At 43.9% G+C, this 21,304-nt stretch overlaps 1 protein-coding gene across 12 annotated transcripts in view; it reads right to left on the reverse strand.

Moving 5' to 3' along the window:
• Window positions 1-21,304, reverse strand: part of LOC119458380 (mitogen-activated protein kinase kinase kinase kinase 5) — a 153,861-nt gene that overhangs the window by 46,452 nt on the left and 86,105 nt on the right. For 6 of the 12 annotated variants that reach the window (XM_037720213.2, XM_037720216.2, XM_037720220.2 and 3 more), the window contains 4 exons: window positions 16,928-17,006; window positions 16,523-16,581; window positions 13,786-13,877; window positions 8,219-8,332 (listed from right to left, as the gene is read on the reverse strand). In XM_037720213.2, the coding sequence (XP_037576141.1) occupies window positions 8,219-8,332; window positions 13,786-13,877; window positions 16,523-16,581; window positions 16,928-17,006 (344 nt within the window). The remainder of the gene's footprint in view (window positions 1-8,218; window positions 8,333-13,785; window positions 13,878-16,522; window positions 16,582-16,927; window positions 17,007-21,304) is intronic. The other 6 variants (XM_037720218.2, XM_037720222.2, XM_037720224.2 and 3 more) reach the window with 2 other exon arrangements.

The raw sequence follows: 21,304 nt of genomic DNA on the forward strand, positions 1-21,304 counted from the left end.
TTAAGGGTGCCCGTTTTAGTGTGGGAACTTTTGCTGCACCCAGTAGTACGGTGTCTCCTACAGAAAGGTACACTAGTGTTCCTTTAACAAGCTAAAGTGGCACATTAGTGCTGCAAGGTGACCAAAGTGTCAGTTTTACTGAGAACAGAGCTTTTGTGAGCAAGAAAATGGCATGCCGGTAGCACAGGATTCGTGTTGCTGGTGAAAAATTGTGGTACCAATTCCCACGCCTTCGTACAGGCAATTTAAATAGTGCACTCAACCGCAAGAAATGACAACAGTTAACGACATTGTACTTCAACTAGGGGTGGGCAAATATATTCGAAGTTTCGAGCATAAATCGAATACTACATGCTAACTATTCGAAATCGTATTCAAAAGTAAACTACTCAGCAGCTTAGAATATTCAAAACTAACCAAATGTTTCGCTACAACCGACTGCTAAAGTCTGGTTACTGTACTCCGTCTGCTAAACAAAGTACCACAAATTAACAGAAGTGATATAACTACAAGAATTTGAGAAACAATGCAGAAACAAATGGGTAATGTAAGCTCTGTTTTTGGTTTAGCGGCCGAAGCCTACATGTGACAGCCTGCGATCTTTGCTTGTAGTCTGTCATTCAGTGTTTTTGGCAGCCAAGTCATTTTGGAGTTTATATCTTTTACGCTACAATCAGCGACGTTTTCCTTGCACCGAGCCCTTTTAAATTTGTCTGAGGCACACAAGTCTTTCAGCAGCGTTTCTTTTGTTTTCCCACAACTTCTGACCTTTTCTTGGCAACCATTTATTTCGCGTTTTTGGAAAGGTAGCCATAAAGCAGCCTTTAAATCTTGGAAAGCTTGATTCAACCAGGCTCCAGAGACATTGAGAGGCTGTTCGTGCAGTTTGTTTTATGGCTACTAGTGATCTTGTGCTTAAAGCTAATCCTAATGGTCCCTGATAGCTGTTTTTTTTTATTAGTCAGTACAAGCATGGCACCTAATTATACAAAAATAAATATTCTTGCTGTGAAAGCAGCTTTTCAGGGAGAATTGTCACGTGTTCCAGAAGAGCGGGCTGCTTTCTGTAGCTGCTGCCAGGCAGCAACAAGTTTATGCTTGCGCTGTTGCAGCAGCAGCTCGCATCCCCATAAACGAAGGCAAATTTGCACTTTTTTTTTTAGAAAACAAGGAAATTACTGTGGCAAATGTTACACTAAATGAAATAGACTCCAAAATGTGATCTTTCTGCAAAAGTTCAGCAAGAACAGTGCAGCGGGAAGCTCGAAATCTTTTTTTCGAACATGTTAAGCGAAATGTGCAGGACCCTGTAAGCAGAAAGCGCGGCACGGCACGGCTTTTGGCTCGGCAAGCAACCTGCCGCAGGGTGAAAAGCGAGTGTAAGCAACGCTACTGATGCTGCCCTGTTGACTTTTCCCTGGTATTTGAAAAGTTGAGATTTCGAGATATCCTGAGTCCAGTGCAAAAACTATTCGAGATAAGCAATGAAAAACACATTGGTTGACACCATGTCCGGAAGAAAAATACAACTTCACTAATATTTTAAGATATCAGAGTTCCGAGTTAACAAGGGTTCCCTATAATTTCGTGATCCCGTCGTCTAGCATAGCGCAGCTACAAAGAAATTAGGATTTTGGGTGGCAAGACGAGGATTAACAGCACATGGCACATGGCTGGTCACATGGCACCATGCTGGTCGGGATGCACAGGGTTTGTGATTGCACCGGTGCAGTTGCTGGCAATAGACGCTATATCAAATTCCGAGACTGGTTTTGGCGCAGTTTGGCTCAATTTTGGTTGATTTTACGAGCATGGCTCAGTAAATTCCGTGTGGCGCAGTTTGGAACAGTTGGAGCAGGAGTGGAATCCCCGAGTATGTCCAATTTCATCTAATTTTGCTACAGAAGGTTGGACTTCAATGACGCCACTACGTAGCCACACCACTCTGCCAGTGCCTATGTGGTGGGTGGGGGGGAGCGCTTCTTGCACCTCTGACTCATTGAGGCCAACAGCGCCTGGCAGAGCCAGAGCTTAGGTTCTGAGATCGCCACAGCAATACAGGAGTGCATCCACATGCACTGGCATACGGACAATATATTGTCACCTCTCCTGTTTGCTTTTATTTGAAAGAAAAAACGCTTAACCTTGCACTCGGCCGCACAAGGCTTGAAACAGCGAAGCTGGGCGATCGTAGCCCAGCATTTTCCGGAAGTGCACGTGTACTTTTCATCTCATTACTCACGATGATGATAATGTCTTTTCGGACGTCTGGGACTTACGGCCGTCAGCTGTGCGTTGCTTAGCACAGCTTGCAATACCGACACCATGTTACAATGCCGAAACGCGTTCCAGCAGACCCGCTCCGTGAATGCGTCTCTCTCTCGCTCTCATTTTCTTTATCTCTCTCCCCAGCATAGCGCGCAAAACCTCCTCTTCACCTCGCAGAGCCCGAGCGCATGTGAACGTGCCAGCTGTGGACGAAGACGACGACGCTCGAACGCAATTATATGGTTCGCATAAATGCATGTTCTGCAAGCGTGGCTGTATAGCCTAGTGGTTACGATGGTCGCCTTGGGACCGTGGGTATGTGGGTTCGAATTCTGCCTCGGCAAGAAAATTTATTTTCTTTTATGTCAGTCTTCGTTGCTGATGATGATAGTTTCTTGATACGAACCACAAATTACAGCTTTCTTGAACAGCCTCGCTGTTAAAATAGTCCCTGCATGCTGCTGGCAACAGCTATTCCTTATCACTTGTTGAATATAAGTTTAAAAAATAACTAAAGAAAATATATGAATTCTTGTTCTAATATTAAAAAAAAACAGAAACAGAAATGTGCCTCTTGCAGAAAGTTGCAGTTGAAACAGAGTCCGCAGATGATGGACATAAGCGAGTATGTTTCACGCAGATGCACGAGTGCGACCCCCACAATTACACACGGTGCTGAGCCAGTCAATATTTAGCAGTTAAGCCAGTGTTTTCAAAGAAGTGATGAAGTGTGCTCACTGCTTTGCAATGCAGTGTAGTCGGCAACAACCTAAGAAATCGGGTGGCATCTGTATTTCTAATGCCTGCACACTCCAAAACCTCCCGCATACAATGACCGAAAGTTGAGCAAGTTGGTAAGGATTCATGTTACTCAAAGGCAGGGACGCACGAAGAAATGACAGGGACCATGGGATTTGTGTTGTCCTTCTCATACCTTCTCACGCTCGTGCTTACACCCTGTTTGCATGCCCGACTTTCAGCAACACGAAACTTGTACACACTTGTGTAAGGACCACACCCTTACGAGAAAGCGGGCCATCTCCATCAAATTTTTTAGCTGTGCGCAATCCACACGATCCCCAAGTATCAAAAGAGCAAAACAATATTGTTTTCACAATGCATTTATTTCTTCCCACATGCTCATCATGCACCGGGTGCCCGTCTCGTTTTTAACACTGTCACTGTTGCCGCTGCTCAGGCTCGGTTCAGCAGCACACTCGTGGACACAGACGTCTCCCGTGCCACCCGTAGTGTTAGATATGCCTGCGACTTTAAAGCTTTTAACAACAATGTCCGAAGACACTATAGTCCTTGCACTCATAATCAGAGGAGATGCAAGCTGAGGCGGCAGTTTTTAGTTCAGTTTTTATTTTACATTTTCAAATTTCGTGCAGCGAAGTTGGGTGGTGTGGCTCTTACAAGAGTGCGGCCCGTACTCGAGTGTGTACAGTAGGCCCCTGAGAAATGTCAACAATTGCGAACAAAATGTCAACAATGCGTGTTTTTCTCTGTTCTGACGTCATGGAAATGAGTAAACGGTACTGACCTGGAGCAGCTTTACATCAATTCTCATTAAAAAGAACAGCTTTATCTTTGCCACTCACTGCATTTTTAGGCTGTCACTGACTATACTTTTGATCCTTCCTTTCTTTTTGTGCGTGCTGAAGACCGTAAATAATGACTTCACTCGTGATTTTTCTCAGCAAGCATGTGTTATCACAGAGCAGATGCTAGGAAATAGTTGTGCACTGAGACCTTTTATTTTAGCTTAACATATTATTTGCATCTAGTGTGTGTCTAATTTTTTTTCTACTACACAAGTGTCAGAAGCACCTAGGTAGCACTTGAGACGTGCAAAAGAAATATATTATTTGATTGAAAAACGGTACCGACATGAATATTTGGCATCTAATTTTTTCCGGCCTTAATCGGTAACTGCCCACTCCTTAAACATAGTATGAAGCACAATTTTAAACGTGCAACAAATAATTAAATCATATCTCTATAGAATCAATTCAACATACAGAAGCAGTATGTTACTTTCTACACCACAGAAACCACAGGTTGTGGTCACGTGTTATCACAAACCACTGAAATGTGCATCAGTCAGCCCAGCACAGTGGTGACAAGCCACTACATTTGCCAGCATCAATTTCTGTGATGTAACAATGACTTACGCTTCAAGCCCTAAGCCACACTGCGTTCAGTGCACGTTTTGAATCAGTTGCATTGAAGTATGTTGTAACTAATCATTTGCTGCAGCCTCAAGGAATCGAAATGTCATACTGTTATTTATGGATGTACAGCTATTCACTAAAAATAAAAAATCTAGACAAAAGACTTCTCTCAGATCGTAGCCACCTTGTTTCCTGAAAAACCAAGCTCTATTTTTAGATACGAAAAGACTGGAAGAACACAGCAATGTCCAAGTCAATATCTGCCATGTGTCACCTTATAATCGTGCCTTGCATGAGCCTAGCGTGCATATTTCACAACATTTGAAGTACACAAAATAGTCAACAGGAGCGTGTCATGCGCTTTGCAAATTTGCAGGCAGTCACTGCTTTGAAAGCGTGGCTGAGCAGTGCAGCACAGGAATAAAGCCACAGAAAGCTGGAGTGAGAGCAAAGAATTGCTGATGTGTGAAGTGTAGGGGCATAGACTGTCCCCAGCAGATGACTCTGAAGCGGCACAAGAAATTCAAGTTATGCAAATAATAATAATAATAATAATAATAATAATAATAATAATAATAATAATAATACCACCAAGATGCATCGAAAGCGGTAAGGATGGTAAAGTAAGATTAGAAATGCAAAAATAAAGAGACCTTTCGTAAACTCGGTAAAAGGCTGTCAAGACAGGGTGAACGAAGTTGCACAATAACTGGTAGGGCAAGAGAAAAACAAAAGCAAGCAGCAACATTTCATTTGCAAGCTTGCTTGAACTGCTAGGCGAGGATGTCAAAAAAAGACAAAGCTGATCACAAGCAAATGTTACGACACAACCTCAAAGACACCTCAAGCAGAATACCACAAAAACTACACAAACTAAGAAATGCCAAAACTCCAAGCAAGTAAACAAAGTGAGAGAGGGAGAAGTGCAGTAAACATCCGTGCAAGCGTGCAAGGACAAGCACACAAGGAATGCGTGTCCAAAACCACACATAGTGAAAAAAAAACTCCAAGTTGATCACAAGACTTGGAGAATGAAGTGGTTCTGCCTTCATCCAATGCACACTGACGGCACTGAATGCAGTGATATCGAGTAGTGGGCACAAAGGGAGGACAGAGTAAAATAAGCAAAATGAAAAAGCACATAGGCCCGATTCAAAAGATGGTGCAAACACCAATGAATTGTAAGTCGATGTAAGAAAACACAAGGCAGTAATGCAAGGGAAACACGAAGCACGAAAGAAGGAATGCGCAGCGATGAGGGAATGCACTGACTGCCCTAGGCCGCAAGCATGTTCACACACCTTACTGCATCTAAAATGCAGATCCTTGACCAGACCATCTTTAAAGTCAGACAAGCCATGACAGGAATTGCTTTAAGCTAATCCCAACTGTTAAAACTATTTCTGTACAGACTCTGTCACATCTAAATGTGACAGTTCGCACCTATTTTCAAAGAAAGGACACAGAGCCTGTATATATCTCATGTTCAGTCCCAACATCATACTAATAACTACACCTATTCACCAATTATTACTCTAATCTTGCATGTGAGAATCTGCCAAAAAACACCATTGATGAAAGTTGCATGAGTTCAGTGTTGTCATGACAAGGTTTCATCAGTATTTCAAAGATTAATGCCTTTTATCAAAAATAGCTGACAAGACGGCTGGCTCACAGTATTTGTCCAGTTTTCATTGTGTGCTGGCAAGAACACAACACATGCCGAAACGTCAAAGACAAAGCTTGTCCGTTGCGTGCCTAACTTTTAGTATCTGTCTCGGGATGTAATCTTAGTCATGCTAACATTAGCAATTTCGTACAATATCGCTAACCAAACAAATGAAGGAAAGCTGCACATGGAGTAGCATACGGCTGGACGTGTGAACACACGGAAACAAGGGACATGGAAACATGGGCTACACATGCAGAATGTGTGGGTGAAAAAAAAATACCCATGAGAGACTATGAGCAGGGTCGACAATCTACTGCGCAAACATGTGATTGTGCATCTTTCAATGGAAACAAAAACATGCAAAACAATCCAATAAAACACAGAAGCAGGAGGGTGGACAGAATAATAAAAAAAAAGATACACACCAAATTAAGGGACAGCAAGTTGCATGAACTGTTTCTGCGCAAAAAAGTAAAGCTGTGTATATGCTTTTGGAATGTTAGTGTTAGCGCAACAGGATGTTCTTTAACCGTGTATGTTCTCTGGAAGGACTTCTCCGAAATCCAGAGTGAAATGGACTATTCTTGATCGGAATTTTCTTATTACATGAGAACAGCAATTGTGTGGTTCGTATCCATAAAGCGGGCGCAAGGTTTCGTCGATGAAAAGAAAGAAAAGTTCATGAAAATTCCCCCCTCAAAGTTTCATAGCACCGAAGCATGCTGCCCCACCATTTCGCCATCAGGACCCTATTATGGTTTGCATAGCTCCATCCCATGCAGCTCTATCACAAAGTCAGAGCCATCAAAAGGTGCCACAGAGCTCAGTTGCACGGCTGCTGCTATGCGAAGAGGAAGGCTTGTGCAGTGAACTACATGAGACACACATGAGCCAAGAGATACTTTAGTCTGCCTAACAGTGCCCACATCCGTAGCATTGATGGTTTAAATAAGTGCCCAAGTCCCATTAAATATTTCAGCATTTCACTGCTCAAATGAATGACACAAACCTCCTCACTTTGTGCAACTAAGTGAAGCAGCACATTTTGCTACAAAGACCATCGCAAACTTCTCTTTTTTTCAGTGGAAGATTTCAGAGAAGTAAAGCAGTACGTTTTAAGGATTTCCGCTTTCTGTTTTATAAAGCAACACAAATTCCTTATAGCATTAAGAAAGACAATTAACACACAAACAGAAAGGGTAAACAAGTCCCACTGAAAACATTCCAACAAAGGAGAGTATAGGTTGCGAAGACAAACAAACAAAACAAACCAGTAACAGGAAAGGACCAGCTCAGAAACATGAATGCCAAAGGGACATAAAATATGGATGACCGGGAATACAGCAGTGGCAGAAGAACGTAAGCGAGAAAGCCTAGGAGAGGACTGATATTTGAGACAGGCTTGGGTCGGCATCTAGAGATGAACAGTAACACTGACCTCCGTGAACCAAGGACGAGAATTCAATGGCAGCAGGCATCATCAACATGTTGGACGGTGCCACAGACTTCTGACATATGCAACACCAACATGCCATTAACCACAGAGGCATTTAAGTGGGATGCACACGCAAAACATTATCACAAACACACACAAAAGAGCAAATGCAAACATGTCTAAAGTGGAAACATGCGCTCACATGCCATTACAGTTGGAAAGCTATAGGAAGTCACACAATGCAACAAGATGCCAAAGGAAGGAGGACGTGTGCAACAGGAAAACCAGAAATGGTTTAAAAAGGGAGTTGACAAAGGAAGCCACACGAGAGCACCCTTTCAGAACATTCGCACCCAAAAGGGTGTAGAAAGGGTGCAAAAAGAACAGTGACAATAAGAGGCCACCGATTAAAAGAGGGTACACAGTAAAAGGCTGGTGAACGGTATGTGCAAAAAAAAAAAAAAAGCCGACGTTAACGAGCCTCACGAGCAACCAAGCAGAAAAAAAAAAGAACATGTAAGTAAAACAGTGAGACAGCCAAAAGTAAACAAATGAAAAAGGAAAGGAAGCGTGTCTTAATAGTGAGATGCCGCAGAGAAACAAGAAGACGACGGACGGCTTAGCACAGTATAGTGTGGCAGTAGTATATAAGTGACCAGGTAGTACCTGTGCCGCAGCTCCTCGTCCACAATCTCCAGCAGGCTCCTGAGGGCAGCACAAAATTTCGCCTCAGTGTCGTCATCCACGTCGTAAGCAGCCGCAGCCGCAATCGGCCCAGCACTGTCACCAGAGCCATCCACATCCCCACCGCCACCATCATTGGCATCGCCAGCGGCCAAGCAAGCGCAGAAGCCGAGCAGACGACAAGGAGAGGGGAGAGGAAAAACAAAAGAGAGGAGAGGAGGAGGACAAAGAGAGAATAAAGAGCAGACAGGGCAAGAACATAAGCTTGAAACAAAAGAATATGAAGAAGCACATAGGCCACCTGTGCCAACCGGCCGCACCTGCCCATCGGCGTCACCACCAGAGAGCTACCGCATAGCGAGGGTGTTCACTTGGGAAGTCCTGATGCCTTCACGTAGCCCACAAGGGTTTTATTGGCCAGTTGCCGGCTTGCAAGTTAACATACTACGCGATTGCCTGTGGTTATTTCATGGCCATGGTCATGAGTGGTGGTGGCTAATATTTCCAGGGCTAATCTTGTACGGAAACACAAATATTAAAGAAAATACCCACTAAAGGGTGGCCGTCATGATGATGCTTAATTGGTAAAGCATCGCACATGTAATGCAGATGTGTGTTCGGCAAGCTCCAACTTGTGGCAAGTTTTATTCTCGCCCACTTTCATATCCCTTTTCCTTATTATTCCTGCACTTTAATTAGCGACAAAAAAAGATTTTTCTCTATGCTTTCTCGAGCCTTTATTATCTGTTCCCTTACTATGTAGCTGTAACTAAGAAAAAATCGAGCTGCTGCGATTATCCAGTGAAATTATCCCATATCGGCAACCTTTTCTGCTCAAACAAGCCTAGCTTGCCAAACTACTTTCATTGAACTGCACGAACAATGGACGCAGCTCTTCAAATATCTCCCTTCATAAATCTTCATAAGCAACTCAGCACAACTGTCAACCCAAAGAGAAGCTCCAGAAATTATCTTGTGCATCCTGCACATTCAGTCATCCTCGCTTTCATCACTGCTGTTCCATATTGAAGCACGTGGCAGTTTCACGGTGACGTGAAGAACTGTTGCGAATCACCTCTAAGGGAAGAATTCCCACAGAAACCACACCCGTGCATTGCACCTAAATTTTTTAAACTTTTGTTGCAGATTTTAAGTTCAAGAATACGGCGCATTCGTGGTTACAGTGCAGCAGCACACCATCTAGTAGGGGACATTCATTCCAACTGTGACAATGCTACCAGATGCAAGTGCTTGGAGTAATTAAGACATGCTACTGGGTGAGTGCATTTTAAAACCAGTACAAAAACAGCAAGCAAGGCCTCTCACAGTGCTCAGATGATGCAACATCGACATTTCAAACCCTGCCTGGTAACTGGCAGCTTTTGGGTTCATAGGTGAGCTAACGGCACTCCGAACTCCCAGCACAAACACTTAATCGTCACTTTAAATTCACTCGGTACCGTGCAAAGTCAGTAGGGTAGATTATAAAAAACACTACGCTTTTCAAGCGGACGAGGTGCGGTCAGTTGTCATACAAGTGTCGTAGTGAAAGAACAGAAGAGAAAGAGCAAAATTTCAAGAGAAAGAACACAGAGAGAAGAACACATGCGAGATGCAAGAAAACAATACGAAAAAGCTTTAAAAAGTAAAAATTGAGACTGGAGTGTTATTCGCATAGCCAGCACTACCCATTCCTGCAAGCCAAGTTTTCAAGCTTCGGCACAACCACAGCAAGACCCGAGTAGCATGGTCGGACAACACGGCTATGGCTCTAACTCGCGTACACATATCAGACACATAACGTATAATTAGTAGCTTCGAAGCTAGCAAACTAATGTCAAGACAAGAGTTCACTGCCCCGTGTCAAGGCACAGCATTAATTAAGATGCTACAGAGTGAAAAGTGTGCTCAGGGCATTTTTACTGCAGTAAAAGACACACAGAAAAGGAATTATGTAGTATAGCTGCGTACGGGCTTGGTTGTTTGAAATTCATGATTTGAAAAAATTTATAGAGAAAGCTATAGAGAAAGATAAAATGGACTAGCCTGGTAGACTGTTCTAAAGCTGCACTTGCACTAGCTAGAAAGCAGAAGTATTGGTTATTAGAAGGGAAAAAAATGAAGGTCCATTTTTGAATTTTGAGTTTCATTCTCAAACGATGGCACCTACAATGCCCTGTGGTCATTAATAATTGCACAAACTTTACATTCCGGATCCTTTTTTAGCATGAAGTCATGATTTGAGTCTACGCTTATTTTCAAATGCAACGCCATCTTTCTTTTCAACGAGTGAACGATTAACGAGCATCGAGTAGATGCTGTCAAAATATACATCACTGTTAGTTACTGCAGAAATTCATGAGTGGCATTACCAGCAGCTGGCTTTCATTTTCTTAAATTTTTTGTCAGACACCTCCCCCCCCCCCCCCTCCACCTCAGCAATTTTTTAACCGTGATTAAATCAAAACAGTCACCGTTCATTCCAGTTTAAGGCGCACTCATATGCGTGAAGGACATCAACAAGCGGGAATGATGCTTTTGCTAGCCGATGCAAAAATAGAGGTAAAAATTCAAGGATACCTCATACAACGATGACTAACCAAGTATGCATAGCATTGTTTTGAGATGAAAATGAATTTGGAGGAATTTCAAAGGATTAGTTTTTTCTCTTTTTTTTTATTGAAGGGCACCGTCAATCAGGTTAGGCCCACATTTTTAGGCTGCACTATTTGTAAGATGATCCAAAGAAAGTGGTTAGATAGATAGTTGGAAAGATAACTGGTCTAAAAATGCCAAGATTGCTACTCACATTAAAAACCAAAAAGGGGAGGAGGGGGGGGGGGGGGTTCCGTTTGTACCTGAGGGTACCTACCAATTTATCTTAATACTTTTCTTAAGTGCCCTTCAGTAAAGCAAGCAGCTCAAGAGACGAGGAGTTGAAAGTGAAGAAGAGGCTTCAGCTGAATGTCTTCGCAGCCCACTTTGCTCAAAGCTGATGTAGTTAGTACCAATAGAGCATTGCATAGCTTTCCATGCTTCAGGTGCGAGTCTAATGTCGATGCGTTAGCCAGAGCACAGCTAGCCTTGCTGTGAAGTGACAAAGATACCACAAGTACCGCTGTGGTTCTCGTTCAGCTATCTTCTGACAGGTGAATGAACTGAGCAGTAAATTGTTCATCTAAGACAGTCTACGAAAAACTGAATGTCAATTTTTGCCTGCTATCCAATATTCAAAACATGATGCTCGTCACCAGACAAGAACTTTTGGTTAAGAGTAGAACATTAATTCACACCACACACAGAGGAAAGGAAAACATGGCATGCTACTGTGAGTAATGCATGCATTTAAACCCTACTCAAACTTCGAAATTGTTAAGCGTAGGCATGTTTTGTTTACAGGTTTGATTATACTGCATTAAAGAGCAAATCCAACAAGCACACTTTATTTATTAGTGCGCTGATTCCATGATGATGTGAGTAAAGAAGTTCTCGGTCTTTGATCTCCATCCAAGACTGTTACAATAAAGGTAGACTACATAATCTCCTGCCTAACTGCTACTTATTGGTGTCGTATTAACACACGAATACCAAGATGGGCGTCAGTATAATACTACACTCCTAAAAACTGTGCACCCTTTAGAGTGTAATTTCGCCACACAATAATTCTCGTCACTCGTCTGCATTTCCTTCTTTTAATGCTGCAAGCCCAGTACTTTTCTGTCTGGAACACCATAGAGCGCTGCAGGATGCACGGAGTTCATGACAGGAAAGTGCCAGACACACTGTCCCAACTGAAATGCAAGTGAGGTTCATAACTAACTTTAATTACACTTTAAAAGGTGCAAAGTACTATTTAAGAGTGTAGGGCACCAGCATGCCAGTACCAAGTAGAGTGCTGGTACTGGCACTGTGTTGGTAATAGCATCAGTATTGCATTAGTGGGGTGTACTAGCATGTTGTCTGCATGACACTGATACTCTGGTATAGTGTTCTTCGTGTTGTTCACATCAATGATGCCCTCAAAGACAACAGCTTGACACACTGCACTAGGTCAGCACAGAGAAAGACGAAGAGTAGAGCAGTGAAAACGCGCGAGGCCAGGAAGGCAGTGAACAGACGGCAACAGCACAGTGCGACAACACGAAATATGTCAACACAACATCAAAGCACGACTCTGGGCTGCATTAAAGGAAGGAATTCTGACGCCCTCTGCACTCCCGAGAACACTGCTCGGGACAGCAGGAAGTCAAAATGAAGCGCGCTCATGTGCAGGCTTCGTCCATTACGCGATCGCTGTGGGCGACTCCGGATAACATTCAACAAGCAGTGGGCGCCAGTCTTGCACATATCAGCGAATTAATGGTACGTTCGACTGCTTCCTACCACGCTCCCGACTCGGTTTGCTGCAATGTGGAGCCAAACACTCTCAAGATCGTAGCCAGATCAAGAAGCCTGCTCTGAGCCGAATGTTCAGCTGCTCCCAGTACAATCAGAGGAGCCACGTGGATGGAATGCAGTGGGATCTTGGTTGGGCTGCCAGCTTGAAAAAGTGAGAGTGCCTCCGAGCACTCTGAGCTGGAGCGCAGTACTCTCAATGGACTAGATGAATCTAAAGTGTGCTGCTAAAGTGCTCTGGAGTGCTCCAAAGTGACCAATCGAATGTACCATTAATTATGAAACACTGCAGGTAAGCAAGCTCTCTGGCAACACAGCTATTGTGCTGCTCTGCTGCTATTATGAAGTTATTTACCGAAAAACACTGCCAAACTTTTAGTTTTAAAGTTCTGGGAAAAAAGCAACTGCAGAAATGGAATGAAGAGCACACCTGAATTCCAACCTGATAAAGCGCTCATATCACACATAAAATAAGCTTCAGTTAGTAGTACAATAATTTTTTATTGCATGGTCTCCAGTGCGTGACATTAGGCTTATAACAAAATGACACTAAAGCTACACTAAGAGCTACAGTTTGCTAGAGCAATACAACAGCTATAACTGCACTTTCGTAGCTTTTAAAACTACTTCCTCTGAACTGCAAATCTACCCATGCCTTGTTCGTGCAAAACGTCCCCATCTGAAATGGTTGCCTCTCAATTTCAACCCTGCATCTATTTCCGACCGTGTTTTGTCAACTTTCACTTTTGCTCAGGAGATTGAATGCCGGGCCTCTTTCACCGGGCAAGGTTTCCGTGCGCTGCTTTCACTTATAAATAATTCATGCGAATTTGCACCCCAAAGCCACAATTAAGGCTTAGGGACAATGGAGGTTTAGGGACAATGGAGGAGAGGCCTTCAAGTTAATCTTGGCAACCTGGGGTTCCTTAGTACGCACATAAATGTAAATACATGAGTAGTTTTGCAGTTTACCTCCACTGCAACCTCCGATAGAATGTGGCTGCTGCGGCCAGGAATCAAGCTCACAACCTGAAGCGTGGGAGGAGAAAGCCCCAGCCACTGAGCTAATGTCGTGGTGGGTTCTAAGCCTATCTGAACAGGACTAACGCTATCTCTCCAGTTACAACTACGAGGAGAGCGCAAGCAGCACTGACCGTTGAATCTCCTCCGTCTCGCTGTCACGCTCCATCCACGCTGTTGCCAGGTCGTAGTGGTTGTTCCCCTGGCCGTTGTGCACCGGTGCATTCTGCGGGTGTGCAAAAAAAAAGAATCGAAATGACGGCCTCTTGGCCCACGCTCGAAACCACACCACGCTTACACCATCACCAGGGCAGTCAGTTCCACTTACTAAAGTGTAACTACAGTCGATTCTTGGTATATGACAGTCACGTTTGACAAGAAAATATACTTCCTTTAAATTTGATATTCATTATAAGCCCTTTGTTATGCTAGTGAGAGTCGTTTACTTTCAAAAGATGTAGTAGCCAACCCAAGATGGGACATGGCCAGAGGAGGGCATGGCTAGCACGTCGCAAGTACAAAAAGGAAGCATGGTGTCCAGGGTACAGTGAAGTGGTTGAGCAGAAAGGAAGGACTGTAGCTTGCGGTCTTATGCTTCGCCATACTGAAAGGCGAAATCTCGTCTCAGTTGTTATGATTGGACGCGACATACATTGACAGAACATTGGTGATCATTTAGGGGCTGATACGCTCCGTAGGAATATATTTGTTGTATGCTAATAATGACAAGAGAATTTTCAGATTTATGTTCTTGAATCTCCATATACCAAATTTTACCTGCGGTATACTACTAACAACAGTAGAATCTTGATGATACGAATCACTAGAGATGGGGCAAAAATTTGCACTACTTGATATTTGTACAAAAATGTAAGAAGAATCGGGAAATTAAGGGGGGGACAAGGCAATGAAATTGGCGAATTGATCAACATTTCTCCAATATTTAATAAATTTTTTAGGGACGTGTGAATACCTAATAGTAGATTTCAAAAAGAATATCGAATCGAATCAAGAAAAAAAAAAGCTGACTATCAAATCGAACATCAAATATTAAAAAACTTTCAGAACATCTAATGCACAAATTTTGGGCAAGAAAACACAGTGTTGCACACGCACGCTCATGAGTCTCTTTGCATTGAATAACAAGATTGTAGCAAGCTAGGAGTAACTTAGGCACGCAGAAATCAAGATACAGCCAAACCTCGATATAACGAAGTTGTACTTGCAGCGAAAAACTTCGTCATATCGAGAATTTTGTTATATCGAGGTTTTGTTAATTCAATAGAACTAAAATGGGGAAATAAAAATGGTTCGTTACATCGAGAATTTAGTTAAATCGAGGTTCGTTATATTGAGGTTTGATTGTGTACAGTTCAGTCTACTCTTACTAAAGGGAACACCAAATTAGTACGCCAACGCCGTCATCTTGGGATCGCTGTAAACATGAGAGATTGCAGTTTCAGACAGCTGACGCGAACTTCTCCATGCAGAAATAAAAGCAATAACAGCAAGGGAAAAACTAGCGTTGCAATTCGTAAGTACAGTAACGTGGCGGGCAGGAGGCGCTTCTATTGACTGACACGAATTTGGATCACTGGCATGCTTGTATCACGCACATTTTATCAGCAGCAGGCTGCACACTTCCCATGTTCCGAGGCCGACACTTCAAGAACTACCCAGTTATCTCAAGCTTTTTTCATTGCTGTGTCTTAGCTGCGGCCCGCCGTTGATGAGGACCATGATTTGCGCAACATAAGGCGATCCGTTTACTTTTCTGTGCAGCGGTGAAGCTACTACGTATCTTGCAATCTTACGGGTGCAAAGATCAAAAAGTTTTGAACTGTCATCAAGCACTGAAGATGACACTCAAAATCAGGCACTCAATATTTATCCCGCTGTAAGCTAGTGGACTTGGGCTGGGACTTTTGAAAAATTTGTATCATCCCGAAATTCATAGTATCACCGTCTTGCACCGTCTAGCCTCCGAAAACGAAATTCCTTCCCTCTGTTCTCCCATGCCGAAGCTGGAGCATTGCGTGACGCAAACGTCCCGGGCCCGTCCTTTTTGTTTTTTTCCCCTCGTTTTTTTGCAGCGTGGCGCACTTCCACTGATAGTTTCACATGCGAGCTGTTGCATTTGTCTTGTTTCGCGCAGCGCACGATTTTGCTCGCTGTGCACGAGAACACCTGACTAGCGGTATAAGTCAGTGCTACATGTACACTGAGGCAGATGCAAGCGGATCATGGGAACATGATAGATAATGACATAGTTTGTTCCCATGACGTGCTTGTTCCCACGACGTGGGAACAAGCAGATGAAACGCAAGTACATCTCTCTTGGTGCGGTGCAAAGCAAAGCAAAAACATGCAGACATTCGGTTCGTGTGTTCTATTATTTCTCTAAACTATAATTCTTCCATTGAAGCAACAGATTACACAAATAATAGATGTTGCCTGGAATAATTCTCGAAGTCACGCGTCACTATGAGCGACGTCACTGCACAGACATGTACGTAGGCACACTTGCGCATACACATCAGCCCCCCCGGCTGGGAGCGCGGCACCCGCGAGGAGAAACGGCGTTTGGTTTGAAATTTCAGTTCTTTCTGCGGTGCGTAAGATGTAATATTTAGTAGAAACGATCGTTAGCGTGCATTGCATGCACTGCGCTTGTCAGCTCAATATGGCCAGACCTGGTAAGGGGGCCCTTTAAGAAGATTCTGTATGAAATATGCTGCTTGTCTTTGGCTATCCATAGACAAGTCATTGTTTTGAGTGAACTCTTTGCCTTCCTGGCCAGATTTCATCCAAACCAACCATGAGATAACAATGAAGAGTGTTGCAAAATAAGAGACAAAAAGAAAGCCTCACCTGATTTGTCGAGTCACCAAGCTCCGTGAAAACTCGTTGTTCAAAGCTGACATTGTCCACTACGGAAAAAGAATACAAGGGTTCACACTCAATGAACTTGCTTTCAATTGATATTCAGCACTTCTGAACAAGCTTTCAAGGAATTTTGATCTATGAATAACACTCACACCCGCTTCCACCTCAACATCTGGCAACACTACTTTATGACCAGGCAGTAAAACTGTCCACATAACATTCTCTCCTAGTTTAGTTCCTTCCCGCAGCTTTATCCGTCTATAATGTTTCTATATTTTTTCGTTCTGTGTTAAGCCTCCCCTCTGTGAAAGTTTAAATAACCACAAATTAAATAACCACAAAATTTATATACTTCAGAGAGCCAGAGCAAGTAAACTGCATGCAACTTACTGTTGAGTTCTGAATGCGCCCTTTCCGCTGTCCTTGCAGACCGCTGGGATGCAATCCTTTGTGGCACGTTGTACAGGATCTACACAAGACAGATCACAAGTCAAAGTATGCTAACATACATACGAAGTTGGCTGAGATGACCTTAAATTTTGAGCATACAACAGAATGATTAAGCACAGAGAAGTGGCCATTAATTTAAGCCGTTCTTTAACCATTGCCTCTCTACAGAGCCCTTCTGGTACGGTTTTCCCGGTACTGCAGGAATACCAAACGTTGCATAAATAAGAAAGCGAATGTTGTAGTTAAACTGCTGGTTCTTAGATGCTCAAATTTCATTTCATATACTTCATTTATTATGACGTTTGAGTGAAGTACTTGAATGTTTCACCTGTTTCATAAAGCATAAATAGAAAGCAAGCGTCATCTATGGCGATGCCAGCCCAAAAAAGTTATTTTCTTATAAAACTGCTATTAAATGCACAAAAAGGAAAGACTGACGGCGACGAGGCCTTGAAGTTTCTGCACCAAACTGCCCTAACATCATGGATTCTTTGTGCCGTCTGCTCGGGCCTATTTCGATTCGTTATCCTAAATTAACATTGAATATGTTGTGTTCTAAAGAAGCCAAAGAATGAACATTGTAAGTTTCTGCAACTACTACTGAGTCAATGCAGTCTCAATATGGGAAAGTACTTCAAAATTCATGATGTCACACTGACGTACCAGTGCTAGGGTTACAGCATGAATTTCAAAAAACAGAACTTGCACTTTTATTCTGTTTTCTAACTACCAACCTATTATTGGGTAATTACTAAAAATAATGTTTTGAAAGAATACTTCAGCAGTCTAAGTTGATTAAATTTTTTTCTTTAGAGTCCCTTTAAACTTAGTGCTACCAGCATTCGCCCAGAACATTCAACTAAAAATTCAACGAAAATTTAAGAAATTTCAACATAGCTGAAGGCCAAAATTCAAGTACCTTGGAACACAGTTTATTCTCATACATGAATTGAACAATATTCAAATTTATTTCTTTGTAGCTGCATTTCTTTTACAGCCAAGCAGCCACAATATTCAAATTTATTTCTTCCTAGCTGCATTTCTTTTACAGCCAAGCAGCCACTGAGTTGGACACACGATTCAAGTACTTCAGGTGGATTTTCAAGGTAGATTTTCCCGTTGCGGTGATGTCAATTGCCTTCTGGCCAATGACACACTCGGCTCATTGAGGTTTAGTAGTGTCCAACTTCGCCCAAATATGCTTGTTACATTAAAGCCCCCCCAGATGGCAGAAACTTACTTTCTTCCAGGCATTTCTAAAGCCCAAAAAGGAGCCTTGATGGCTACAATGTGAACCAACTAGCCCAAGAACAAAAATAATGGTATCGCTTGGTCGCTTCATTTGTCTTTGGCACCACGATGGCAATGTCGATTTAAACAAGCCTGTCATCAGTGGTTGTCGACATGCCACATTGCAATCGCTAAGCGAAACTGTCAAAAGGGAACATAAAGGATCGTTCCCCAATAGACAGTGTCCATGGCATAGTGATGATTCAGAGTTTGCTACTTCTAATGTTCAAAACTCATCACCAACCCTAGTTTGTCAAGGAATTCAAGGAGTGCATTTGTCTTCAAGGAGCTGTAAGTGCCCTTGCATTTTTTTTACAAATTCAAGAGAATGAGTACTACTATGTATGTACCAGCGAGAAGAATAAGGAGATCCAATGAACTCAATTTTCATTAGTTACAACCCCACAATGTAGCAGACAATGAAGTCAGAGGAAGCATAGTGAAAGTCAAACCACATAGGTACGGTCGCTTGTTTTTCCAAATTTAAATTAAACGTAACAATTGACTTCCTCAATGCTTTCTCTAGATTCATTGTTACTTGGGTGTGTTTGTGATGTTTGCACCAGCAGTTTAACCAGAAGAGTCGTGTACAACCGACTGTAACTTACTGTTGAATGTGCAAGCCAAACTACACGCCAATGTGCGTTAGCATCACAGGTGGCAGGCATCAGCAACATTATTAGCCAAAAAACCATAACAGTGAGGACCATCTCAGTGAGGTTGCTATGTGTTCGGTTTTCCGCACAGCAGACCAAACACAATGCTGGCTCAGGAAAGACCTTGCTAACAACAAGTGTAACCACCTCCACCACCTAGTAAAGGAAGGTACCATCAGGGCTACTACATATATTGCCGCCAGCATACTGAGAACGAAAAGACGCCCGCCGCATCATAGCTGTGTCTCAAAAGAACCGCCACAACATAAGCGTCAGGCAGGGCACCGCAAGGCAACGCTGCGCCGCACGTACCCACACCACGTGCTGACCGACCGGGGGCTCGTGCTCGAGGTTCGGATGAATGGCACGCGACAGGAGGTGAAAAAGAAGAGAAGAAGTGAGCATCGCGTAGTTTGTCCAAGGTGTCGTCGATGCGTGGGAGTGGATAAACATCCCGCTTCGTGACGAGGTTGAGTTTCCTGTAGTCTACACAAAAACGTAGGGTGTTATCCTTCTTTTTGACCAGAACTACCGGAGATGCCCACGGGCTATTGGATGGCTGTATGACGTCGTCCTTGAGCATTTCCTGTACTTGACTTCTTATCGCTTCCCTTTCTTTTGGAGCCACTCGGTACGGGTGTTGGTGCACTGGTCTTACGGGTTCTTCGACTATAATGCGGTGCTTTGCAACGGGAGTGCGATGGACTTTCGATGAAGTAGAGAAGCATTCGGCGAACTCTTTGACCAAGCTCACAATCGTATGTCTTTGTGGTGATGACAGCTCTTGGTCAATATCGATAGATGCGAGCACACTGTCTAAAGTCCCAGATGCTGGTGATGCTGTATCGAGAGTCGATATATCCGTAACTTGTTCATAGCCATGAAGAGATGCTATGGCTGTTCCCTTCGCCACGTGTTGTGCCTCATTGCCAAAGTTAGTCAAGAGGACAGCCGCACATCCGTTACGCAGGTGAACAAGGCCCCTTGCCACACATATTTGCTTTTCCAGTAGCAGCCCAATATTTCCGTCTACAAGTCCCTCATAGTCTCGAAATGCGTCGCTCCTTACAATGACAGTCACACTACACCTTGCCGGCACCGTCACGTGTTCATCCACAATACGCAGAGAGGCAACATGTGGCTGTTCCACATCAGAAAAGGTGACAGCATTTTCCGTAGTAAACAACACACGAGATTCTTGCAAGTCGATTATTGCGCCGTTTGCTTGCAAAAAGTCCATGCCCAGGATCAGATCACGGGAACACTCGGGTAGAACAATAAAGCTGCTGACGTACATAAAGCCACTAATTCCGATCCTTGCTGTGCACATTCCTACAGGCTCGACTAAGTGTCCCCCGGCTGTACGTATAGGAGATCCGGTCCAATGGGTCAATACCTTTTTCAATTTTCTGGCGAGTACACTACTAATGACTGAATAGTCAGCACCAGTGTCTATCAACGCAGTCACTTCGAAGTCGTCGATGATGACACGCAACTCAGAAGTTGCGTCGCCATCACTGCATTTGTTCGTCGCGGTGTCACTGCCGTCGTCTCGTCGGGTTAGCGATGGAGGGCCTTCGGTTTCCTGGGCGTCAGCGGCCTTGCCTCCACAGGTCGCTGGCTCTAGTTTTCCCGTCGAGGACTTAGTGAGCGACGCCTCGGTGACATGGAGGGTGGACGCGGACTCGGCGACCGATAACGCATAGGCGCTGCCGATCGAGGCTCATGTTGCTGGGGGTACGGAATGTTTCGGCGTGTAGATAAAAATGCCTCTATCTGGTAAGGGCGCTCACCGTTTCGAGGGCAAGGCGCATTCACGGAGAAGCCACGAAGTCCCACTCGGCGATACTGGCATTCCCGATACAGGTGACCAGCCTCGCCACAGTGGTAGCAGAGGGGACGCCGGTCTGGAGTACGCCATACATCGCTTTTACGTGGTCTTCCTTCCGGCATGGGCGGCATACTGCGAGGAAGCATCTGGGGTGTCGCGGTAGTTCGGGCAGAGTCAGCGCGTCCAATGTCCTGCCGTAAAGCTTGGGCGTATGATATCCGCGGCTGACGCTCCGGTTGTGCTAGGGGCCGTACCTGAGGCTCTGGTTCACAAATTACTTGTCGTACTTCTTCACGTACGACATCAGCGAGTGATGACACCGTAGGAGGGCTTTGAACCAGCTTCAATTTCTGCAGCTCTTCCCTAACGATAGACCTCACCATTTCACGTAGGGCGTCGATGTTGCTGGGGAGGGCTCCTGTCCCAACTTCAAATAATGCGACGCTTGCGTCTCTATTGTACTGTCTTGCACGCTGCTGCAGCGTCTTCTCCATCGTCGTCGCTTCTGATCGGAATTCGGCTACAGTGCGGGGCGGATTA

Source organism: Dermacentor silvarum, chromosome 7 (assembly GCF_013339745.2).
Source record: "Dermacentor silvarum isolate Dsil-2018 chromosome 7, BIME_Dsil_1.4, whole genome shotgun sequence".
NCBI lineage: Eukaryota > Metazoa > Arthropoda > Arachnida > Ixodida > Ixodidae > Dermacentor > Dermacentor silvarum.